Here is a 27,117-nt window from a genome sequence, read left to right on the forward strand (position 1 = left end):
ATATAAAACCTGGGATGCTCTGTTCCATGTGGCTCAAGTCGCTATGTTGTCCAGATACTGTACTTGGAAATGTGGCTTGTTCTTAAAATTTATCTCTAGGTGAAGAACCAGATGAAGTTTAAGTAAATCTATAGCACCAAAAAATTCTGATTTCACTATCATTTGTGTAAATTCTGGTGCACAGTTTGCAACCATATACATGTATTTATCCAATTACTTTGTATTAACTGGTGTTGATCAGTTTTGCAGATATAGAAATGTAATGGTTGGAAATGTTTTGCATTTTATTAAATGCTCTTGATCAATATTTATCCTTTATTTTCCAAACATGAATTGACAGTGACTATCAGCTTGACTATTTGGAATTTCGACTTTGGATTGGAATATGGACAGCATTCTTTTGTCTCATTCTGGTTGCCACAGAAGCTAGCTACCTAATCCAGTATTTTACACGTTTCACTGAGGAAGGTTTCTGCACGCTTATCAGCTTCATCTTTATCCATGATGCTTTTCAGAAAATGTTTAGTTTGACTGAGAATTATCCAATCAATTCTGATTATAACATCGACCATGTTACTCTCTATGATTGCTCCTGTTTTCCCCTTGAAGCAGGTAAGATTCTACGAAAAAAAATGTCAATCTTTAAATACACAATTTTAACAAACCCATTGAAAAAAGATTTAGTTTATTCATTGAATTTCACTTTATTGTTTTCTTCAGATAATGTTACAAGTCTGTTTAATGAAACAACTGAACCTCCTTTTAAACTCGGCACTGCCACCTATAATACAACTGTAAGTTTTGGCTCCAACTAGAGATTTTATATTTCCAAAGTAATGCTCTTGTGAAATTTTCTCTCTTTTCCTGAAGGTGTTGATGAATGGTGGGGTACAATTGCACTATTATTATTTCTATTATTGAATCTATTATTAAGGAGGCTATAGCGGAGTACTTAGAAAATCACAATGCAATCAGGCAGTGTCAACATGGTTTTATGAAAGGGAAATTATGTTTGACTAATTTATTTGAGTTTTTTGAGAAAATAACAAGCAACATAGATAAAGGGGAATAAGTGGGTGTTCTGTACATAGATTTCCAGAAGGCATTTTCAAGGTGTCACATCAAAGGTTACAATGCAAAATAAGAGCTCATAGTGTAGGGGGTAACATATTAGCATGGATAGAGGAATGGTTAGCTAACAAGAAGCAGAGAGTAGGCATAAATAGGTCATTTTCAGGTTGGCAAGTGGAGTGCCACAGGGGTCAGTGCTGGGGCTTCAACTAATTACAATTTATACCAATGACTTGGAGGAAAGGACCAAATGTATGCTTGCTAAATTTGCTGATGACACGAAGATGGGTAGGAAAGTAAATTGTGAAGAGGATGCAAGTAGCCTGCAAAAGGATATAGATAGGTTAAGTGAGTGGGCAAAATTTGATAGATGGAGTATAATGTGGGAAAATGTGAATGTTAGGAAATAGAGATAATTTAAGTAAGTTATATTTGGATTTGTGGGTGTTAGGAATGAGTTTTAGCTTTAAAGTTTGAGTCTGATTTGTATTTCTGTATCTCTGTGTTAAGAAAGGCCAAATGAAGTTTTAGTTTCACTTTAAAAGACTGCTTGCATTTCTAATGAGGAGTTTACGACTGCTATAAGGTAAAAGTAAATGCACAAGAGTAGAAAGAATAGTGCTGCTGCCTAGCAACAGGGGGGCCAGATGGGCAAGTTCCTCCCACAGACATACACACAGAAGAAGAAAGACAGCAGATGCCACCGCAAACAGATTTGGAAGCTGTTGGAGTTCAGCTGGTTTTGGAGTTGCCGCCAGGGGAGACTGGAGCAAAGGTGTCAGATAGAAGTCCCAAGCTAAAGAAAAACCCCAAAAATCCAGGAGAGTGAAAGTGGGGAAAGTCCAAATGAGACCTTGTAGTCAAAGGAAGGGCAGAACCTGCGAAAAAGTCCTGTTAAGTGAAATTAAGAGTGAGGGGCAGAGAGAAAGGCTCCAAGCTTCAGGTTTAAAGTGAGAACAGCTTGCAAGAAGCAAGAAGATTCAAAGAGACAACTGAAGGTCTGTAATTCTTTGCTATGGGCATGTGAAGCAGTGGTGTACTGTTAAGGCCGAGTTGGCGAGAGAGAGAGTACATGGGAGACAGCTTGAATGCATATGGTGACCCAAGAAAGAGAGTTCGAAACCCTGGAGGTGAACCCTTGTGGAAGGTGTCTGAGCGAAAACGTCAGTTTGGGAGAAAATTCCAAGGCGAGGTCTTGGAGAGTGGAGATTGGAAACGCTCGTGTAAAGGACAGAATTCAGTAAGACTAGTTGGCTCACGGTGTGACAAGTGTCTGGGGGGAGTTGAGGAGAGATCCATAGCATCTGGTTGAGGTGGCGTCTGTCACTTGAAGTCAGAGTGTGGTGTGTCTGACCACAGGGTGCCATAGGTTTACATGGACTGAGTACTTACTGTGTACATTAGAGTATAAGATAGCTTTTGTAACTTATGTTATCCTTGCAAATCTGTATGCATCTGTAAAGGTATAGTTGTGGGTGAAGGAATATTATAATATAGCTCATCTTTTCTTGTTGAATAAATGTTTCATTCTTTTGTTAAAAGTTCATCAGCTCACTCCTATGCCTCTGTTCAGTCACTACTCTCCACGTACCTAAACAAAACAAAATAAAAGTTAGGATCTGTCAAGCTGGGTTCCACTCTGGGATCAGGCTTGTTTTTTTGTTTTTGTCTAGGGGTAACCTCAGCTTGGATCATAACAAGTGGGAGCTCTTGCAGGATTTTGAAATGCAGACAGCTGGTGATTGGACACGGAATAATAATTGGTCTGGGTCTGGAAATCCTTGACATTGGTGGGATTTGTGAATCCTTTTAAACAAGTACATGGAGGTAAAGTGCTCCCGGACATAGGAATTGGAGTTGCTGTGAGGTATTATACAGGTTGGAATTTGAAATGGTGTTGGAGGTTGCTAAGTCTTGTCTTGTGAAAGATATAACCCTGATTGGGTTACAAAAAGTATCCAAGAATAAGTTAACAGAGTTGTCAGGTAAGTTTAAAATTAGGATTACATGCAGCGGTAAGGAAATCAGACATAATTGAAGGTACAGCACTGCATTTAAAGTTGGAAGGAATACCCTAGAGACCGAGTTCCCCAAGGGGTGAGTTGTTGGAATGAGCTCAAATACAGTTGCAAATGAAAAAGATTGAATTGGAGGAAAAGGAAAGAGAAAGGGCATTCCAAAGGGAACAGGCAGAAAGGCAGGAGAGAGAAAGAAAATAAGAAAGGAAGTTAGAAATGGTGAGGATAGAAAAGGAGGAGAAAGAAAAAGAAAGAGACAGAGAATTCCAGCTTAAAATGCTGGCAGTTTAGAAAGAGAGACCAGTAGGGGAGGAAGGACTTATTTCCAGACCAGAACCCAGCGGGGAGATGTTTAAATTTGTACAAGCTCTTCTGAAGTTTGAGGAAAGGGATATAGAGACATTCTTTATTTCGTTTGAAAAGGTGGCTAGGCAAATGAAGTGGCAAAAAAGAAATCTGGACATTACTTTTACAGTCTAGGTTGGTAGGTAGAGCTCATTAGGTTTATTCTTCACTTTCAGAAGAGGTATCAGTGGATTACGATGCAGTAAAAAAGGCTATTCTGAGTGCATATGAGTTAGTCCCTGAGGCATACAGTCAGAAATTTCGGAATATAGGGAAACAACCTGGGCAAACTTATATTGAGTTTGAAAGGGTAAAGCAAAGTAATTTTCACTGTTGGATAAAGGCATTAAAGGTAGAGACAACATATGAAGCTCTTAGGGAAATAATTCCCTTGGAACAATTTAAAGATTCACTTCCTCTTGTAGTTAGAACCCATGTTGAAGACTAGAAGGTTAAAACAGCTAGACAGGCAACAGAGATGGCTGACAATTATGAACTGGTCCATAGATCTAAACCCTTATTCCATCATTCCCATAAACGTGAAAAGGATAGAAGATGGGTAGGTGAAAGGATGACAAGTAGTCAGGGAAGAGAATGGACAGTTGAGAGTTCTCAGTAGATTTCTCCTCAGGCCAGGAAGGAAGGTGCTGAGGGTAGAAATGACATTCAAAAGCCCAAGTGTTTTCATTGTAACAAGGTGGGACATGTTAGGACAAATCACTGGAAATTAAATGGTAGACCTATTGCAGTAATAGGAACGCCTAAGGAATCCTCAGAAAAGATTGCGTCAGAAAAGGAAATGGTTATTAAAACTGTAGCAATGGTCCAGGTGAAACACGTTCCCTCAGAACATACAGGAAAGGGGGATATGGTTCAGGAGAGTCCAGAGGATTCTTCTTTTATTACTGGTGAAGGAAGTCAGGTTAACAGAGGGTCTGGACATTTTGTGTCAAAGGGAGAAGTGTCCTCTTACTCCTCCAACAAAATAAGTAAACAGATTAAAATTTTGAGGCATATAGGGGCAGATCAATCATTAATGGTGGCTGATACAATTTGTATTCTGGCTAGTGTTATGAAGGAAAAAGTATTAATAAGGGATATTATTGGAATTTATGAACCTGTTTCTTTGCGTTAACTTAACTTACAAAGTTGCTTTGTAAATGGAATTGTTACGGTGGGAATTATTCCTAAATCACCAATTGAAGGGGTGGATTTTATGCTGGGTAATGATTTGGCTAGTGGAGACAATAATGTGGCAATGATTGTATTGTAGCAGGCGGTTGATCATGTTGATCTTAAGGTTGGACAGGCTGGGCCTGTATCCATTGGAGTTTAGAAGATTAAGAGGTGATCTTATCAAAACGTATAAGATCCTGAGGGGACTTGATATGGTGGATGCTGAAAGGATGTTTTCCCCTTGTGGGAGAGATTAGAACTAGGGGACACAGTTTTAAAAAAAAGGATCTCCCATTTAAGATGGAGATGAGAATTTTTTTCTCTCTGAGGGTCATGAGTTTTTGGAACTCCCTCTTCCCCAGAAAGCTGTGGAAATAGGGCATTGAATATTTTTGAAGCAGAGATAGATAGTTAGATTCTTGACTAACAATGGAGTCAAATGTTACAGGAGGTAGGCGGGAATGTTGAGTTGAGGCTACAATCAGATCAACCATGATCTTATTGAATAGTGGAGCAGGCCCAAGGGGCCGAATGGCCTACTCCTGCTCCTAATTCATATGTTCGTATAACAGCCCTTCAGCAACGCACATAACAGTCTAGATGGCCATGGAGAGAGCCCTGGAGGTGGGTTTTGGGTGGTGAGCGTCAAATTGTTCCCCATCTCCAAACAGTATCAGTTGGTAGCCTGGGTGATTTTAACTTTTACACCCTGCCAGCCACTTGCCTGCAAAAATGGGTATAAAGAGGTAGCTGGTCAGTAGACAAAGAGCAGGTAGCATAGAGGCCAACTTATGGCACTCATGTAAGTTATGATGGATATTTTGCCAAGGTCTCATGGATAGTAATGGGGGAGTCTTGGAGATCAGGATCCCAGATTTTCCAGGTAGGACTTGAAGGAACACCCCTGCTCCTCCTGGTCCTCTGTAACTTGCATTTTAAGCCCCCCCCCCCCACCCAAAAAACAGGATTTAATGAGAGGGGCACTCAAGTAAGTTGGTAGTTAAAATGTCGTTGGGGTTCTAATTATGTCATGGAAATCAATTTACATGATTAACAAGGCTCCTGCCTAAAATAGATTCCAGTTAAAGGAGCAGTTGCAGGAATAGAGCCTGAGCAGGATGGCAAGGTTCTGCTCTTTGGGATAGGTTGCCTGAAATGTTAGCTGGTTATTATTGAACAAAAGGCAGCAACATAACTGAGTCTGAGACTGCTCTGACCAGATGTCACCACATGCACACTTCCCATTAGATGTCACTGAACAAAAATCAGAGGGAGGAATCGCAGATGATATTTCTCTCTCAACCAAAGACAATTAAACCACTTCTAGCATCATCAAAGTAACCGCAAATGAGATTGGTGAACTCAGTACTGACCGTAAATCAAATCTGGGACCATCTATATCACATTGGTTGCTGCATTTACTCACCGAGTCTTCAGTAGAATTCCAGTTGTGATGTTTCTGAGAGCTTTGTCATATTTCCAGTTCAGGATAATGCAGTTTGCCAGCACCTGGGAAAGAAATATATCATGCACAATGTCTTCTGATTTTTAAGTGCAATCATATAACACAGGATTTTTTCACAATTAAAAAGATCGCTAACTTTTACGATTTAAAGATTTTTGATAAATATCCAAACATTTGCACGAGGTTTTTGTAATCCTATTTAACTGTGTTTTCATTTTAGTCCAATATGGAATCTGTCAACTGGTCTTCACTTACAAAGAGAGACTGTTTGAAGTTTGGAGGACAGCTTGTGGGCAAAACCTGTGATTATATTCCAGACATCGCACTCATTTCCTTTATTCTTTTCTTTGGTACATTTGTTTGTTCTATGTCGCTGAAGAACTTTAAAACAAGCAGATACTTCCCAGCTGCAGTAAGTATAATTTGTTTTTTTTATTTTAATAGTGGATTTTCTCACTGCAGAAAGTAGTAATGAGCCTAATTTTCAAAGTCCTTTGATTTCTAACTAAGTTTTATTGCGAGCCTGTTTACGATGAGGCAAGCTTATGGAGCTTTGCAAAACGTTATTTCGTCAAATGATTTGTGATAACATTTCAACTTGCTGAGATAAAATGAGAACCAAAAGAAATTACCAAGCAAATGATCCACTGGACCCACTTTAAAAGCCACTACAACTGGGCGAGAACAAGCATGTTGGACGTTGTTGAAATCAATATGCCTCTAGGCAGTTCTGAAACTAAAAATACCCAAAGACCAGTCACTTGACTGTTAAAAAGCTAATATTAGCAATGAAGGCACAGAGATTCTGGGTAACGAAGTTCATGTTTCATCAAGACCAGTTGGTTGGGAGAGAGAAAGCAAGTCATTGGCTGTGATTTAAGTGGGGCGGAGGGGCATATAGTGTGTGCTCGAAGGAGGCAGTGTATCTGTGGACGCTGGGACATGTAGGCCAGGCCAATCTTAATGGCTGAGCTACATCTACATAAAAAATTTCAGAGTTCTATCTGAACTCAGCCAGATCCACCTGGCCTGCAAGTAAGAGAGGGAATTTGGCAGCAGCAGGAGGCAGCCCAGGACCCGTGGGAACTATTCCCAGCAGTCACCAGGGTGGGGGGGTGGTGGGGGGGGGGTGCGTCCTGAAGGTGATTGGGGACAGCAGAGTGAAGCACTTCTGCCCCTCTTCATCTACAAAGAAACCTAAAATAAAATTTTAAAACCTACCTGCTGGGCAGCCCTGACTCAAATCTTCAGTTAAAATAGCAGATCAGGTCCTGAAGAGATCTTTGGACCCAATCCGCATTTTTTAAAAAAGGATCCTGTTGCTTTCCTGTGGGTGTCATGTTCTTCATGTTTTGCTCAAAAGAGCAGGCTAAGATTGTGACAGAGTGGGAAAGCTGGATCAGAGGAGGTAAGTCACTGGCTTCATTTTATGTTTCCCCCTGGCTTCCGTAGAGGGAGTTAAAATAAGGGCCGTTGAATTAAATCTAATATCTGGTTCTGGATATCTAAAAACCTCCTGATGTGATCTCAGTATCTATGAATGAAATTTGATAAATAGGTGGAGATATTCCCTCATCCAAGATAAAATTCTTTAATACATTTGGAGGGAGTAGATTTCTTACCATAAGGCAAAAGACTTCAATAGTGATAGCAAATTACAGTGATAAACATTAGCCAAGATCTTGGGGAGAACTCTTCTTCAAAATAGTGCCACAGGATCTTTTAATTCCACCTGAGAGAGCAGATGGGGCTTCAGTTTAACTTCTCATCTGAAAGATGGCACTCCTGAGAGGCCTTATTTGCATTATATTGGCCAACTGTCTGTCGGAAATGGGCGAAAAGAGGCAGTTGGCTGGTTTGGGCAGATCAAAATCATGGAGACTGCACACCAGCAATAAGGTGGGGACGGGGCAAATTTGGCTGTTTTGCCTGTGCTGCTTTTTCTTGTTGTCTTTTGGTTCCCCGATGTTGTTAATAATCATCCTTGAAGTTTGTAAAGATCAGAAACACTTTATGTTTAATTTTACCATGCTGGCTTGTTCAAAAGAAGAACCAGGTTGAATTAGTTATGTACACATCATTTCAATCTCAAGTGCAGCTGTGAAATGTGCCCCCCGGAACACTTACACATAACACATTAGTCCCTAGCTAAGTAGTTCCTAGCTATTTACAGATAATACAACAAAACAGAATATGAGAAGGTTATTGGAAGCCCAGGGCACCAAAGGCCCAGATTTTGCTTGCAGAACCCAGAAGAGCACTCCTGCTCCTCCTGGCCCCACTAAAGTAAGTTTCTAACTTATCTTAGAGGGCTTTGTTTCCCTGCCAGGTTTTACTGAACGGGGCATCTGCACTTAATTGTCATTGAGTTCCTAATGACATGAGAGAACTCTAATTTGCTTCTTTAATGAAGCTCCCACCTAAAACAATGGGTCAGTTAAAATAACAGTGGGTGGTAATCATGCAGGAATGATGCAGTAAACCTTTGCACAGTACTTATATCCATGCACCTGCCCTATTCCTGCCAAGCACTTGGGTTCAAATTCATCCCATAGTGACTCTCTAACAATAATCCTGGAAATGAATTCTACAACCTCATAAAACTGTATAAAATAATTTCTCCTGTCCTCCTGTTATGCGCCTCTTGTGTTTATTCTTGTGCCTATGAGCTTTGATGTTGAGTATCAGCAGAGTCTGCTCAGATGTTCGTCTGAGATCCACACATGCTCACTTCCAGCAGGGGTCACTGCAAGGTGACCTGGAACAGGAACACCGGTTTCCTTTCCTTTGAAAGTAATTGCAGCACTGCTACCACCTCCTTTCCTCCAGCTGAGATCAGGGTCCCCATATTTATAAAAGCAAAAAAACTGCGGATGCTGGAAACCCAAAACAAAAACAAAAATAGCTGGAAAAACTCAGCAGGTCTGACAGCATCTGCGGAGAGGAACACAGTTAACGTTTCGAGTCCGAATGACCCTTCAACAGAACTAAGTAAAAATATTCCCGATATTTATAGATTGGGTGCAGGGGAGCTCGGTAGCACAGGGGAAATCTGTCCAGGCCAGAGACATGGAGATCCTGGTGAATTTAAGGGCAAAACGTCTTATCTTTTTTTCTAATTTCCCGCCTGGCAGCCGGACAGATTGGACAAGCTGACCAGCTGCTGGATGGGAAAACCCGGGGCAGAAAGCCGCAACCATGCCGCTTTGGAAACTGATCCCAGAGATCCCAGACTTTAAATCACGGTTGAAGGTGGGGAACGTCCTGTCTGATTGCAGGGCAGGCAACATATTGGGATTGGAGGTGCGGGGGCTGATCAGATTGAAACGCAGGCTGCAGACCAGGGTAGGGGTGGTAGGGGCAGAAGTCTGTGATTGCAGCTGGACAGACATAATCGGCAGAAGTGAAACAAACGGCTTCCATAAGGGTTTGGAGGAAGCATTCCTGCTCCTCCTGGCCACAAAGTAGTGCTGTAAAAAGCACTTGTATTCTGGAGACAGCAGCTGTTTATTTTGCTGCCAGGTTTCCCTGATGCTAGGAAACCCGACTGGCAGTAGTTAGTTTTAAATCAGATTCATAATTGCATTGTGTGAGCCTGATTTAAACATGGTAATGTCCAGCCTCACTAAAAGATGGAACACTTGCACACCTCATTACCTGCTGCTGTAAAAATGGCAACTCATCTATTTGGTAGGTTGGGAATTTGTTCCCCCTTTTTTAATGTTTAACTTCCCCGCCCCCATGACCACCTATAATGGGGGCAGGACTTAAATATTGAGGTCCAGTTAACTGGTGATCAAACCTTCCTGGTCTGTATGACTCTGCTACTTACTGAATAAACTCAATGAGCTATCAGCAGAACGCAGTTGAATTCATTGCTGGCGGGCTGTAAAATTTATGTATTTGGAAACAACTTTGGTGAATTCATTTTGGCATCCCACCCTACTTGGATGATGATAGAGTGTGAGAGTTTCCAAGCTTCTCCATGTTCACTGAGGGGAGGGGAAAATCACCCAGTATTCCCACTCCTGAACACTTTCCATAACTCCTGCTGGAAACTGGAGTGCGTGTGAATGTCAGATCAGGATAGAATTGCTCTGGGCTCATTACCTGCAAGATGTGCCTCCTGGTGGCTGGGACTCTCCTTTCCCGTGAAGTTAGTTTCTCTGGGCAGCTTTGGTATGATGTTGAGATGATTTTGAAACAAGAACTGGCCCAGGAATGTGAAAGGAGGCGAAAGCCTCCTTTTGTACTTCAGCAATAGCAAATACACAGCAGAGATTTATGTTGTCATGGTGTTTGGATATATTTTATATTTTCCCTGAGAGGGTATTAAAATTATTTGAGGTAAGTGCAACTTACTTTTTTCTCGATTTGTGACTGAAAATCAGACTGAAATAATCATATGGAACTGAACCCAGCAACGACTTGGGGTTAAATATCCTTAAACCTGGGACAAAATGTTTTCCCACATTGAAAATAGTTTTCATTTTTGTCTCAAATTGGAAAGGTCACAGGATAAATATGGATGGAGAGGGCATTCAACCTACATGAGCTCATCCTTCCAGAAAAAACTGACGGTCTTCCCGTCAGGGCATCTTAAATAGATCCAAGGTTTTTGCCTTTAATTCGCTGCCTGGAGTCCATTCCGTGTGCTAAGTGCTGTCTACATCAAGAAGAACTTCTAGGCGTTATTTTTAAATTTGTCTTTTACCAGTTTAAAACTGTGTACCCTTGTTTGTAAATAACCTTCGGTATTCTTGTTTAACATTAATAGTAACAGTTTCGCAAAATCAGCCATGGAAGTGTCCTTTTAAAAATTGGTGTTGCAGCTTTAATTATAGGTTGCACTTGTATAAAGTTTGTGTTTTTAACTTAATGGTAATTTGTTTGCACATATCCTTTATCATAATGCTTGCTTATATTGGATCAGTTGGTCCAAATGAAACAATTTAAAATGGCTCTGTAGTATGATTGATTGATTGTTTTACAAGTTATTGATTTCTTCCTTAGGTCAGGAAACTAATCAGTGATTTTTCCATCATCTTGTCAATACTGATCTTCTGTGGAGTTGATATCCTAGTTGGTGTGGATACCCCAAAACTTATTGTGCCAAGTGAGCTTAAGGTTTGTGTCACTGAACATGAACATTCTCTGTATTGTCTAATTATTTAATTAATAATTTATTGGGAAAGAATTCTATTGCCCCATGAATTATTTCTTGGGTATCGAATTTAAGTATATACTTAGGTTCCTATGTCATAATTTTAAGTGCTGCTTTGTTTTTTCAACCTATTTCACACCATTGTTCATTCTTTCAATCATGATTTAAGATTGCAACTCTAAAATTCTCTACCCCAGAGGGCTATGGAAGCTCAGTCATTAAGTATGTTCAAGATAGACATTGGTAGATTTCTAAATATTAATGACATCAAGGGATATGGGGCTAGCATGCGAAAATTATGTTGATGTGGATGATCAGACATGATCTAATTGAATCATGTCACAGTTGAATTTTATTTCTAGATTTTCTTCCCCTCCATTACTTACTGAAGTATGGTTTTAGCGGTGTCAGCAGTTCTTCAATGGCCATTCCTTATAGGCGAGCCCAGACAATGAATGTGAGTAGGCTATTTAAAGAATATTTTAAGTGAACTTGATGATATTTTGGAAGGTCTAATACAGGCAGGAATTACACGGTAAATGGCAGAACCCTTAAGTGCATTGACGGGCAGAGGGATCTGGGTGTACAGGTCCACAGGTCACTGAAAGTGGCTACGCAGGTGGATAAGGTAGTCAGGAAGGCATATGGCATGCTTGCCTTCATTGGCAGGGGTGTTGAGTATAAAAGCTGGGAAGTCATGCTGCAGCTGTATAGAACCTTGGTTAGGCCACACTTGGAATATTACGTGCAATTCTGGTCACCACATTACCAGAAGGATATGGAGGCATTGGAGAGGGTGCAGAGGAGGTTTACCAGGATGCTGCCTGGTCTGAAGATTATTAGCTATGAGGAGAGGTTGGAGAAAGTCGGATTGTTTTCATTAGAGCAACGGAGATTGAGGGGCAACTTGATAGGGGTTTACAAAATTATGAGTGGCATGGACAGAATAGATAGTCAGAAGCTTTTTCCCAGGGTGGAAGAGTCAATTACTAGGGGACATAGATTTAAGGTGAGAGGAGAAAACTATAAAGGTGATGTGCGGGGCAAGTTTTTTACGCAGAGGGTGGTGAGTGTCTGGAATTCGCTGCCAGAGGAGGTGGTGGAAGCAGGTACGATAGTGGTGTTTAAGAGGCAGATTGACAAATACATGAATAGGATGGGAATAGAGGGATACGGACCCCGGAAGTGCAAAATGTTTTAGTTGACGGGCAATATGGTCGGCGCAGGCTTGGAAGACCGAAGGGCCTGTTCCTGTGCTGTACTTTTCTTTGTTCTTTTCTTTCTTTGTTCTTTATATTCTCTCTTAATACCTATAATGTGTGATTTGTAGTATGAGGTACTGGGTAGCACTCAGAGTGGGAGCTTTGATTTCGTCCCCTCTCATATATTCAGGGATGATGAAAAGCAAAGTTAATGAGTGGAGTTGTGCACCACCCCCCACACGGGAGCGGGCTGGCGGGCAGGGGAGCTATAAAATTGGGTGACTTGGCAGCGGTCATATTCATCGCCTATCACATCTGCTGGTATTTTACAAGTGGGGGGAGACATCAGGCCCACCCACCTGCCTTCCCTTGGGCCAAATGAGTCCCTTAAGTGGCCAATTAATGGTCATTTAAGGGGCCTGCTCCCATTGTCACTGGTATTTTATCAGTGATGGGAGATTTCCATGCCATATGGCAACAGATGGTTTTTATGTGGACCGAGGGGTGTCCCCACCTGTTCGGGCACCCTGTGCCCATCAGAGAGCGACCCCTGCCACAATACACCCCCCTTTGTTGGTTTTCTCTTCCATGCCCTGCAATTCCCTGGGCTTACCTGGGTCTCCAGCAACATGGCTCTTCTGCTTTGGGGACTGCCTATCATCCCAACAGTGTACACCACTCCCAGTGGTGCAGCTGAGACTAGAGTTGCCAGCCACATTGGTCGCCAGCTCTCAGAGGCAGGACTTCCTCCCAAATTGGGGCAGAAGTCACCCTGAGCCAATTAGCCAATAGTCTGCGGGGCCTCTTGGCAAAGCAGAGGTAGCTTGGTCCCAAACATCAGCCAGAGATTCGGGTCACCACCTCTGTATAAAATTCTGGCCTAGGTTATCAGGAAGCTTGCGTGATTGAAGTTAATATATATTCTGCATGAAGTCAAATACATTTTTAAATGAGTTACAAATTTAATTCACCTACTTCCATATATAGCAGTCAGACATCTTTCCTTCTAACCAACTTAGACAGCTGAACCTTATACTTAAAAACGATTTTTAAAAAACTCCAGACATTTAACAATCAGAAAAATATGTATTCAAATGAAGGAGTTAAAAGTAAGATCAACAAAAATAGAACAAAGAGATTGAAGGACAAGGGAGTAGAGAAGAGGTAATTTAGATTTTGAAATGGTCTTTTAATAAATGTGAGTGAATGGGTAGGTAGGTGGCTGAGTGGGTAGGTGGCTGAGTGGGTGGGTGGCTGAGTGGGTGGGTGGCTGAGTGGGTGGGTGGCTGAGTGGGTGGGTGGCTGAGTGGGTGGGTGGCTGAGTGGTTGGGTGGCTGAGTGGGTGGGTGGCTGAGTGGGTGGGTGGCTGAGGGGGTGGGTGGCTGAGGGGGTGGGTGGCTGAGGGGGTGGGTGGCTGAGAGGGTGGGTGGCTGAGGGGGTGGGTGGCTGAGGGGGTGGGTGGCTGAGTGGGTGGGTGGCTGAGTGGGTGGGTGGCTAAGTGGGTAGGTGGCTGAGGGGGTAGGTGGCTGAGGGGGTAGGTGGCTGAGTGGCTGAGTCAGTGAATTAGTAGGTGGGTGAATGGGTATGTAGAGACAGAGAAGCAGGAGTAGGCCATTCAACCCCTTGAACCTGCTCCACCATTCAACTAGATCATGCCTGATGATTTACTTCAATGCCATTTTCCGTGCTATCCCCATATCCCTTGATGTTATTAGTATTTAGAAATCTGTTGATCCCTGTCTTGAACATACTCACTGACTGAGCTTCCACAGCCCCCCGGGGTAGAGAATTCCAAATTCACCACCCTCTGAGTGAAGAAATGACTCCTGACCTCAGCCCTAAATGGCTTGCCCCTTATTCTGAGACTGTATCCCCTGGTTCTAGACCACCCAGCCAGGGGAAACATCCTTTCTGCATCTACCCTGTCTAATCCCTTTAGAATTTGTTAAGTTTCAATGAGATCACCTCTCATTCTTCTAAACTCCAGAAAATACAGGCTCAGTCTCCTCAATCCCGTCTCATAGGAGAGTCCCGCCATCCCAGGAATCGGTCTGGTGATTCTCCACTGCACTCCCTCAATGGCAAGTATATCCTTCCTTAGGTAAGGAGACCAAAACTGTACACAATACTCCAGGTGTGGACTTACCAAGGTTCTACACAATTGAAGCAAGACACCATTACATCTGCACCCAATTCCTCTTGCAATACACACCATCTGCCTTCCTAATTTCTTGCTGCTCCTGCATGTTAGCTTTCAGTGACTCATGAACAAGGACACCCAGGTTCCTTTGGACATCAACACTTCCTAATCTGTCACCATTTAAGAAATACTCTGCACCTCCATTCCTTCTATCAGAGTGAATAACCTCACACTTATCCACATTATACTCCACATTATGATGTGGGTAGGTGGGACAGCGGGTAGATGGGTAATGGGGGGTAGTCAAGTGGTCGAGGCATAGTCAAATCATGGGGGATGGTAATCAGGTGGTCAGGGGGTTAGTTGGGTGGTCGGCGGGGTGGTTGGCGGGGTAGTTGGGTGGTTGGGGGGTAATCAGATGGTCAGACGTGGTTCGGTGAGTTGGAGGGTAGTTGGGTTGGGTCCAGAGGGGCTAGTTAGGTCAGGAGGATAGTTGGATCAGGTCAGGAGGGTAGTTGAGTCAGAAGAGTAGTTGGGTGGAGGGGTTTAGTTGGGTTGGGGGGTGGTGGTTGGGTCGGGGGATAGTTGGGTCAATCAGAGGATAGTTGGGTTGGGTCGAGGGGGGTGGTCAGGTGAGGTCAAGTCAGGGGGATAATCAGGTCAGGTCGGGGGAGTAGTCGGACCTGGTGGGCGGTGTAGTGGAGTGGTCAGTGTGGGTGATTGGGGGTGTCGGAGGGGGTAGTCAAGGTGAAGATTGGGGTCGGATTGTTGTGGAGTTACAAAGGTGTTAGACCAGGTTTTAAACTGTAACATTTCCTGGGTAACTAACTATTCCTGTCTCAAGTCTGTCTCTAGCTCAGAATTGGAGACATTTGCGGAGGGTCCGGGCAGAAGGGGAATTACCCATTGGAAGTTTAAACTTGCTAGGCAATTCCACATAGGTCCGCACGTCAGGACCTCTGCAGGGTCTTGATGAGAGTCTCCTATTGTACATCTGGTCTCCAGTCATCCAGATTTGGGACAATATCTTCCTGCTAATGATGGTTTGCACCAGTCCTTATAGCAAAGGGATTTAGTCAAACTTTTTTACATGGTGAGTGGTTCATATAGGGCAGGGATTGGATTTTTTTTTTCCTTTCACGCTGATTTCCCCATCAAAAAAGCTCTGAAGTCCAGTCTTGGTACAACAACTATTTATAACAACTATTTTTAACAGGATTCTATTTTACACACGCCACTGCCAACACTGCCGAATTCTGTATTCTCAAGTGATGACTTCCGAAAAGTAGTATTTTGTTCTGCAATAGAATGCACTGAATGAATAGAAATCAGGTCCGTAGGATGCGTTTCGAGTGCACTCCCTTCAGACAGTTCAGTGCAGACTGAGAACTTGTCCAATTATTAGAGAAATTGTTTTATGTAATTGTTCATCATCTGTTTCTGACATTACATTTGTTGTATTATTCACTGGATTGTATTAGTAAAAATGTAATTTGAGCAAAGTTTGGTGCTTTTTGAACTCTAATATTAATGTTCTAGGGACCTATCTTTTACAGCCTTGAAATGGCACTGTATCATTACGTTGCCATATTTGTATTCTGGGATTAGTTAGGTAAATGTAAATGTAAAATAATAGTTGGGCAAACTTGTTTGGTAAAAGATCTCACTGAAAAATAATAGCACTCTACAGAAATGAAGAAAGGTGGGGAATGGCGCTAGGTGAATTGCTCATTCCAAAAGCCAGTGTGGACATGATGGGCTGAATGGCCTCCTTCTATGCTGTAATGATTTTGTGATTCCAGCCAGCACTGTGAGGTAAACTGCACTTGGCTGTCCCAGGAGCTTATCATGTTACAGAAAGTCAACTACACCAATTTAATGAACTCCCATTTTGACATTCCAGTCACAAATTAATCTCATTTGTTTTTCAGATGTGATTGCAAAATATTAGAGCTACCGTCAGTCACTGTTGTGGCAAAGTGGCAAATTGCTGTCCCTTGAGGATGCTTAAAAGTCTGTTTTTAAGGATTGCATAGACAGTGGTTTCTTGGTTTGACACCACAATGCTCAACTAATAATTATTTATGACTTACACAGCTAGAAAAGCAGCAGCAGAAGATTTTATTTGTAGGAAGAACATACAATAGTATTTGAGTTCTATATCCTTACATAATTAGAGCTTTAGTGGATTTTGGCCTGGCTATTACTACACATGCAACAATAATAAATTTAAAGAGGATACTGTTTCCTTGATAAAGGGGTTGCTAAATCATTTAACATTTGTTTACAAACTCAAATCTTTTTGAACTATATGACCACATGAGTTTTGAATAAAGTTATCAGCATGAAACCTATGCAGCTCTTCAGGGTCTTCCACTTCCCAAATACAATAATTCTTTGTTGAAACTTTTAATATAACCAATTTTTCTTTAAGCTGATGATTATAAACTACTCAAGACCAATATTAAATTCTGCCATCATACAACCCTTCATTTTAATGCTTTTTTAAATATTTAAACAGTAAACATATGTTCACTAGCTTACGAACTGTCAGAGTTTCAGAAAATGTAGCAAAATATTTTTCTCTGTGAGTAAACCTTTTTTATTAGTCCCAAGAAATCCAATACAGAATTCACAAGCAACTTCTTAATCATAAGAATGGTGAGAACTCGCTACCATAGGGAATGGTTAACATGAATAATGTGCATATGTTTAAGAGGAAGCTAATAGGCATATGAGAGAGAAGGGAATAAAGGTTTATGTAGATGGTCAGATGAGGAAGGATGGGCGGAGGATAAATGGAGCATAAATATCTTCCAATACCTTGAGAAAATGCAATATAATCAATATAATTCTTTTTATTAAAGCCAACAAACCCACACAGAGAGTGGTTTGTATATCCATTTGGAGGGAATGAATGGTGGATGTGCCTCATTGCAATTGTGCCAGCTTTACTGGTCACTATACTTGTCTTTATGGACCAGCAGATTACTGCACTCATCCTGAACCGCAAGGAACATAAACTCAAGGTTTGTTGTTAATTTGTCTTTTTTCTTTATATTTTATTTTACCACTTTGTCAGTTGGAACCTTCGCAAGATGATTCATTTCAAGTGGTTCAAATATTTGCAAAAGTAAAGCACAAGTCTGAATTTTATTTCAATATTCTTTTTAGAAAATAAGTACTTTAAACAATTCATATTATTTTCTGCAATTATGCTAAGTATATAACATACTTGCATTACAATCATAAAGGTTTATGGCAAAGAAGGAGGTAATACAGCCTATCATATCTGTTCTGGCTCTTTGGTAGAGCAGTCAGAATCTAATCCCACAATCTCCCTATAACCTTGTACCTTTTGCTGCTTCAAATATTTATCCATTTTTTTCTTAAAAGAAACAATGGTTTCCGCTTCAACCATTCCCAGTAGCAAAGCATTCTACATTCCAACAACCCTTTGTATAAACAGACATCTCCTAACCCTTCTCCTCACTCTCCTAATAATTTTAAACTGATGATCTGATGTTGTTGTCTCTTCAATCAGTCTAAATAGTCTTTCCCTATTAATTCTCTTATATTTTTGAAAAGCTCCACAGAATCTCCTCTTAGCCTTCTCTGCTTTAATGGAAAGAGTCGCAGTTTCTTATTTTTCCTCTCACAACCATAGGGTCCTATTCCTGACATCATCCTGGTGAACCTACATTGAATGCTGTCTATGGCTTTAGTGTCCTTTATATAATGAGATGCATAACATTGTATAGTACTGTAATTGTAGCTGAGCCTATGGGCAGAAATTTTTGCTCGGTGGGCGGATATGCACATGACTCACTCGAGCGTGAAATGATGCACGTTGATGTTGGCCGATCGTGCTGACATCAACGCGCAGTCGCGCGATAGTTCAGTTGGCAGGCGCACACCGGAGCCGGCAGTGCACCCGCTGACAATTAAAAGGCCTGTTAAGGCCATTAAGTTATCAATTAACATAAAGTTTTTGCTGCCCATCCAACCTAACAGTTGGCGGGCAGGCAAAAAGGCCAAGCAGCCTTTGCATTTTTTTGGAAACCTCATCCACGGGCGGGATGAGGTTTCCAAAAGCAAATAAAAATAAAATAAAAACTTTAATTTTTAACTAATAACATGTCCTTGCTCATGTGACATGTTTTATTACATTTTTATATTTTTAATTTTTTTTATATCTCTTCATCTCCTTGTGGCAGCTCTGTGCCTCAGGGAGATCATGCCGCGCTCACTCGTGTGCATGCGCCAAGTTCACGTTTGGCTGGCTCGCACTCTTTCTGCCACCCGCCCATTCTCGCACAGGCCCACCAGTGTGAAATTGTGGTGCGGTGCCAATCATGGGCTTCCCGACCACACCCACCTGCTCCCACCGAGCACGCCCACCCAGGGCAAAATTCTGCCCCATGTTTTGTATAAATTCATAATTATTTCTTCACTCCTCTCATCCACATAAAACCCAAAATTCTGTTGAGCTTATTTATGGCTTTTTCTATCTGCACTTTCAGCGAATTGTACATTTCAATTCCCTAAATCTCTCTATTCACTCACTCCCTTCAGTGCCTATGTACAAGTGAATACTCCCATTCCTTGTCTTTTTCCCCAAATGTATTACCTAATTACTTATTTATATTAAATTGCATCTGCCATCATACCACTAACCTATGGTTGTAGTTGCTGGAGGTCAGTCCTCTCAGTCCCAGGACATCGCTGCAGGAGTTCCTCAGGTGTCCTAGGCCCAACCATCTTCAACTGCTTCATCATAAGGTCAGAAGTGGGGATGTTCACTGATGATTGCACAACATTCAGCACCATCCGTGACTCCTCAGATACTGAAGTAGTTCATGTCCAAATGCAGCAAGACCTGGACAATATCCAGGCTTGGGCTGACAAGTGGCAAGTAACATTCACGCCACACAAGTGCCAGGCAATGACCATCTCCAACAAGGGAGCATCTAACCATCGCCCTTTGATGTTCAATGGCATTGCCATCGCTGAATCCCCCACTGAATCAACATCCTGGGGGTTACCATTGACCAGAAACTGAATTGGACCAGCCATATAAATACTGTGGCCACAAGAGCAGGTCAGAGGCTGGGAATCCTGCAGCAAGTAACCCACCTCCTGACTCCCCAAAGCCTGTCCACCATCCACAAGGCACAAGTCAGGAGTGTAATGGAATACTCTCCACTTGCCTGGGTGAGTGCAGCTCCAAAAACATTCAAGAAGCTTGACACCATCCAGGACAAAGCAGCCCACTTGATTGGCACCACATCCACAAACATTCGCTCCCTCCGTCACCAACACACAGTAGCAGCAGTGTATGTACCATCTACAAGATGCACTGCAGGTGCTCTCCATGCCTCCTTCAACAGCGCCTTCCAAACCCACGACCGCTACCATCTAGAAGGACAAGGGCAGCAGACTTGGGGAACACCACCACCTCCAAGTCTCTCACCATCCTGACTTGGAAATATATTGCCATTCCTTCATTGTTGCTGGGTCAAAATCCTGGAACTCCCTTCCTAACAGCACTATGGATGTACCTACACCATATGGACTGTAGCGGTTCAAAAAGGCAGCTCACCACCACCTTCTCAAGGGCCATTAGGTATGGGCAATAAATGCTGGCCTAGCCAGCGACGCCCACATCCCATAAATGAATTTTTAAAAAACTTACTATCTATACTATTATATTTCCTCTTGTACCATGCAACTAAAATTTCTAACTAGTTTCTTGTACAATACTTATTGAGCATCTTCTGATAATCTATATAGAGCACATATAATGTATTCCCTTTATCCAGTTTTGTCCAAAAACACTTAGTACATTTGTCAAACACAATTTTCCTAAGAAAATCCATGTTGTCTGTCTTTGATTTATTTAACTGAAGTTATGGATTCTAAGGGTTTAGCCACATCTGTTGTTAGACAAACAGATCTCTAGTTCTATGACTTATCCTTTTATCCTTTCTTGGACAATGAAACTGTATCTGCTACTCTCCAGTCCCACAGCACAACTTCTATACTTAATCAGGATTCACAAATTGTGGCCTGATCCTGTTTGCTTCCTTTCCATAGCCTAACTTTTCCACCCTGAATAATTAGTCATATAAAAGCAAAATACTGCAGATGCTGTAAATCAGAAATAAACAGAACATATTGGAAATACACAGCAGGTCAAGCATCATCTGTGGAGAGAAAAACAAAGTCAACATTTCAGGTCTATGACCTTTCACAGGTGTTGCCTGACCTGCTGAGTATTTCTAACATTTTCTGAACAATCATTCATTCAATTATTTTATTGATCTGAAAACTCTGCTAGTATACAAATGTTCTCACTTCCACCATTATTTTGTAAAAGTAGATGCAAATATTGAGTGGCAATGTCTTCAGAGCTGCTCCCACTTTGCTGTCATAACTTCACTGGAAGTTATAATAATGGAGCATGGGCAACTCCAAGAAAATTCTAGGGCACTTATTGTGGGCTATTCCTACAACCTGGATTCAGATGTTTACTCCGGATATCAATGACCCAAAACTCCAGACTTAGCCCAAAAAATTGCACTTTATTATTTGATTTCTGTTACAGACAGTTCAATAATACTTATCCCAGTGATTTCTCACCCCGTGCTTTCATTGCTTGGCTTCCCCGAGAAACAGACAGGATCGGGTGGTCGATCCATCCTTGCCTGTCCTCTGTTCAGATAGTTGACCAGGCTATCCCCCTTCCTTGTCCGGCTGCAATGATGGTCCCAAGCCTAATGAACACCATGCTTAAATAGGCCTCTGCTTCCCACCCTGCCATATACACACTTAGTGACGATTCATGATTGGCTCCTTTCTCTGATAGTGATGGTCTATGATTTGCTCCTTTCTCTGATAGTGATGGTCTATGATTTGCTCCTTTCTCTGATAGTGACGGTCTATGATTGGCTCCTTTCTCTGATAGTGAAGGTCTATGATTTGCTCCTTTCTCTGATAGTGACGTCTATGATTGGCTCATTTTCACTCCCGGCAACCCTCCCTAGAGTAGGAAGGTCCCCACAGCAAGTTTGGCCAATCTCCTCCGAGATTGCTCGGTTGCTTCAGCACCTCCCTCATCTGTCCCCGGTTCCACCAAGCATAAGGGTGATTACAAACTGCCAAATTTCTACATATTCAATGATGTTCTAAACAAACAGCAATCATCAGTTGCATTACATTAAGACATTACCTTTTGACCTTGCTTTGAGTTTTAAGCAAACAACTTTACACAATATTTGTAATCAAAAAAGTCACAAACTGGGAAAAAAAACAATTATTGTCTGGCCTTTAATAAGCCACCTTACTAATATTAGCACAAAACCGTGAACACAGCATAAATATTCTCTGTTAACTCATTTGCAGATGTTAGCCTATGTTAGCCTTATAAATGATGTTAAATAGTAATAATAATGTTAAATAGTAATTGTTGGCTTAGCTTGTCCTTGTATCCATAAAAAGCTTCCACGATGCAATGACCTTTTTATTATATTTGAAATGCATACAAATGTTCTAACTTCCACCATCATTTTGTAAAAGTAGATGCAAAATATCAAGTGGCAATGTCTTCAGAGCTGCTCACACTTTGCTGCCATAACTTCACTGGAAGTTATAATGATGGAGCATGGGCAACTCCAAGAAAATTTCATGGCCCTTACCTATATCTGCTATTTTCATTCTCCATAATTAGACTCCTTTGTACATCCTGGAGCTTTCCTATCCTATTTTTATCTGTTCCTTTACCTTTTATATGTTTATAAAAATGCTTGCTATTTTCTTTTAGATTATTTGTTGGCTTTTTTCAGATCCTGTTTAGCTCTTTTAAGTTTCCCTTTCACCTGCCTACTACTCTTTCTGTATTCCTCAAGACCATCTTTAGTATTGTTAATCCTAGTTTTATTAGCTAAGGTTTTGGTCACACCTAATACCCAATTTCTCTGCATCCATTTTTCTCTGACCATGCCTTTGTGAAGTGCCTATGTTCCTCTGCAAGAGTTAAGAATTGAGAATGGAAATGGTCCAGTTCTCAGTTTGTAATGCAGGCAGCCAAACAGCGGAGATGGGATAGAGGGAGAAATCTGCAGACGGCTGACATGCAGTCAGCTTCCAGTTACACACTAATGATACCTTGCTCCACTTCTCTACTACATCTCTCATGGCTTCCACAGCCTCTGTGTTGTCAAACTGTTGTAAAACCTCCAGTCTTAGATGAGCCATAATTTCCTCAAAGATAAACATTGAGACGACTCAAGCCATTGTTTTTGGCTGCAGCCCATTATCACTGATTCCACCATCCTCTCTGACCACAGCCTCAAGATGAATCAGGCTGTTGGTAATCTCACCATCCTATATGACCCCAAGCTGAACTTTTGATCCTATTTCCACTCCATCACAAAGGCTATTTCCTTCTGACAATGTAATGCTGCCCACCTCCACCCCTGCCTCAACCTATCTGGCACTGAAACCCTCATCTGTGCCTTTGTCACCTCCAGACTTGATTATTCCAACACACTCTTAACTGGCTTTTCATTCTCATCCCCTGTAAACTTCAGCTCAAGCAAAGCTGTGTTGCCCATGTGCTATCCAGCACCAAGTCCCACTCACTCATCATCTGATGATTTTGCTGACCTATCCTGGCTCCCAGTTCCCTTACACATCAAATTTAAAATTTAATTCCTCTTTAAATCCATTCGCAGCTCTTCCTCTTGCTATCACTTTAAACTGCTCCAGGCCGAGAATTCCCCTCTGTTTCTTTTAACTATGGCCTTTTTTGCATCCTCTTTCCCTTCATTCATCTATGCCTCCAGCTTCCTAGGCCCCATCCCCTTGAACTCTATTTCAAAACTCCTTTAATTCCACCCCGCCAACCCCACCCCCCCACCCCACCAGTTCCCTCTCCACCTTCAAGGGCCTCTTTAAACCCCATCTCTTTGGTCAAGCGTTGGTCACCACTCCTATTATCTCATTCTCTGTCTCGGCATCTATTTTTGTCTTATTATGTCCCTATGCCCTGGAATATTTTTCTTCTTAAAGGCACTATATAAGTGCAATTTTTTTACTGTTACAGCCTTATAGTAGTTACTCTAGTGCTCCAGGAATGGAAACACAACTCTTCTGCACTAGCCCTGCAGCTACATACTTTCCTTTCTCATCACCCTTCCTTCAACCTATTTAGTATTTGAGAGAGGAGGCAATCTAAAGATTACCATCCTGAAGTCTTATTTTTCTCATCTCCTATGCACAGAATTGGGTTTGGGATCATATCTCTCATGATGGAATAGCTTACTAATACCAACTAACTAGGTACAAACATGAAGATTCATCACCTGGAAGGGGTACTGGAGAGTTGAACTCTTACATGAGCAAAGTGACAATGACTTTCAAGTGAAGAACAATGGAGAAAATTACAAGACAACGAAGGCAGAAAAAAATAAATACAAAAGTGTTTTAAGTTTCCATATTATTTTCCCTGCTATAAACAACAATATTTATTGTGCAAGTATTTAAAACTAATTTACCACTAATTCAATTTCACTATAAACCATTTTAATTAATTAATCTGCTTTAATAATCTGTGTACCAATATACCCTACCAAGCAAAATAATTGCTGCAATGCAAAAATATCACTTACTGGCTATAATTTAGTTTATCAGATTAATATTTGAAATATTGGTCTATTTGAAAAGGATCATATAGTTTCAATCCCATGTTCAACAAGCAAAATATGAACCTGTTATATGGATCACAATTCTACATAAACTTGAATTAATATATTGAAAAAGTAGAACACAAATGCTTTTGATGGAATAGTAGGTAAATTGAATAGAACTTCACGCAAAATAATAGATCTGAAAATTCAGAAGATTGTTGTGAGGTAAATAATGTTATTTTATGAGATCTGAAAGGAATTCCATTGTACTGTTCTAACAATGCAAGAAGACCTTTACCGAAGTTTTTAGAGAAATAGCAATGAGGCTAAGCACTCTGGTAAAATATTTTGGACAGATGTAATTTCTATTTAGTATGTCTTTTCTTTTCCCAATTCAAACTGTGACAATTACCCCACAGAAAGGTGCTGGCTTTCACCTAGACCTGTTCTGGATAGCTATCCTTATGATCCTTACTTCATTCATGGGTCTGCCCTGGTACGTGTCTGCAACTGTAATATCCCTTGCACACATAGACAGCTTGAAAATGGAGACGGCAACATCTGCCCCAGGGGTAGAGCCCACATTTATGGGAGTGAGGTATGTTGAGCAATATTCTGAGGATTTTGTATAGATTGATGATGATGGAACCCATGCATATATAATTAGAGTTGTCTTAAAACGGGTGCATATGCTTTGTTTGAGCATAACTGTGTTCTTAGTGTAAACAACCAAACCACATCCACACCCAGCATATCCATGAACTGTAGCAGTTATACCTGGAATTCTCAGGTCAGCTACAACGGTTGCATCAAGGATTTTTTTTTCAGTACATGCTCTCATTTCATGGCTAGACAGTAGTTTCCATAAGCAGCTGAGAGAGTGTCAATGGGTATTATTTATACGGACTTCCAGAAGACATTCAGTAACACTTCACACACGAGATTATTAACAAAAATGAGTGCATATGAAATTGGTAGTAGTCTATTGACTTGAGTTAGAAGTTGATTGGGAGGCAGGAGACAGTAAGTGGGGAGAAAGGTTAGGTACTCTGGAAGGATCTGACAAGTGATGTTCCTCAGAGATCTGTTCTGGGCTTCAACTTTTCACCATATTTATTTATGATGTGGATGAAGCTTGGAAAGTTGTATATATCATGTTTTCAGATGACACTAAGTTAGGAGTGATAGTAAGTAGTGAAGGTGGGAAGCTGCAAAGGAGCACAGATAGATCAAGCAAGTATGCAAAGCTATGGCAAATGGATTTCAATGGTGAGAAACTAAAGTTTATGGATGAGCAGAGATTTGGGAGTTCAAATAGAAAAATCATTAAAAACCACTAGACAGGCACAAAAAGCAATTAAAAAAAAGGAATGGAATATTGGGCTTTACCTCAAGGCGGTCTGGTATACAAGGGGGAAGAAGTTATACTTCAGTTGTACGGAGCCTTGGTTAGACATCATCTGGAGCACTGCATTCAGTTTTGGGCACCATGCCTCAGGAAGGGTAGGTTACATAAACTTAGTTTATAGAGATTACAGAGATCAAAGTGTTTAAAATGTTAAAATGATTTGATAGGGTAAATCCAGAGAAAATATTTACTTCAGAAGGAGAAACTTGAAATTAGAACTAGACCATTCAGGAGTAAAATCAGAAACAAGATAAGTTTTAAAAAAAATACATACCTGAGGTATAGCAGAGGAGTTCCTCCTGTCTTCACACAAAGGATAGTAGAGATTTCGAACTCTCCTCCAAAAGGCTGTGGATGCTGGGACCATTGGCGTTTTCAATAATGGATAGATTTTAGGTAAAGATATCAAGGGAAGTGGAGTTGAAGTTCAGATCAGCCATGATCTTATTGAATGGGAAGGCAGGCTGATGGCCTACTCTTGTTCCTATGTATCTATTTTAGCCAGTGTAGCAGTAGGGCATTACATTTGGTTGCAGCACCCCAGGATTTGGATTAAACAGTCTGCTGAAAAGAAAATTCAGTTGAGTAAGATTCAAGATGGCTGACTTTGCAGGCAAAACTGCATCCAGCATAGGTTCCTGCAAGGAACCTTCAAGGAGACAACAGAAAAAAAGAAACAATTAACACAGCGAATACTGGATGAAAGTTGAAGGCTCTGACATAACATGACTTTGACAGTTCATATTTTGTATATTGTGGCTTCATTAATAAAGAGTTCATGAATCCTATTTTGAGTAGTTTCCAGTTCTGTAATAATGTGTTAAGGGAATTTATCAACGTACGATACAATGGCCTAGAAATTGGATCATGACAAATTGGGTCATTGGTCTCTTTGATTGTGTCAGCGAGCTGTCAACAGAAATGCTCCTCCTACCTCCACGTTAAAATTGTGGAGCCAGTCATGGCCCTAGAGGCAACTTGCTAGTGGCAGTGGGGAGCAAGGCTTAAGAGAATGCAAGCTATAGGCCCAAGGTGGATTTGGGTGGATAATTGGGAGGGGGACAAATGCAGGCCAGCAGCAGCTCACAATTTTAACATGGAGATAGGAAGAGCATTTCTGCTCCTTCGGACTTCAAATTCAAATTAGTATTGTTTTGTTTTACTTGCCTTGTTGCTGGAAGCTCCATTGATCTCTTTTAAAGCCCATTCGTTTGGCTGCTTTTCATCTGAAAATACTGACTAAAGTAGGCATGGTGCATGCCATGGTTGCTTGGCAACCATTAAGAAAAGGAGTCTTAAATAGGCATGAGGCCCCCGATTTGCCCTGGACAGGTATAGGGCACCCTCACCAATATTATTTACAGTGCATATCCAGTGTGGACGAACACAAAAATCCTGCATACCAATGGAATCCTTTGGTGTCAAGAACTGGTACTGCG

General features: G+C 41.3%; 1 protein-coding gene across 1 annotated transcript in view; it reads left to right on the forward strand.

The window, feature by feature from the left end:
• The window catches only part of LOC144685862 (electrogenic sodium bicarbonate cotransporter 1-like), a 105,180-nt gene that overhangs the window by 47,996 nt on the left and 30,067 nt on the right, over positions 1-27,117 (forward strand). The window contains exons 11-16 of the mRNA XM_078550819.1: positions 341-612; positions 721-794; positions 6,296-6,487; positions 11,089-11,202; positions 17,449-17,610; positions 24,690-24,868. Coding sequence (XP_078406945.1) covers positions 341-612; positions 721-794; positions 6,296-6,487; positions 11,089-11,202; positions 17,449-17,610; positions 24,690-24,868 — 993 coding nt within the window. The remainder of the gene's footprint in view (positions 1-340; positions 613-720; positions 795-6,295; positions 6,488-11,088; positions 11,203-17,448; positions 17,611-24,689; positions 24,869-27,117) is intronic.

The sequence above is a fragment of the Cetorhinus maximus genome, chromosome 10 (genome assembly GCF_964194155.1).
Source record: "Cetorhinus maximus chromosome 10, sCetMax3.hap1.1, whole genome shotgun sequence".
Lineage (NCBI taxonomy): Eukaryota > Metazoa > Chordata > Chondrichthyes > Lamniformes > Cetorhinidae > Cetorhinus > Cetorhinus maximus.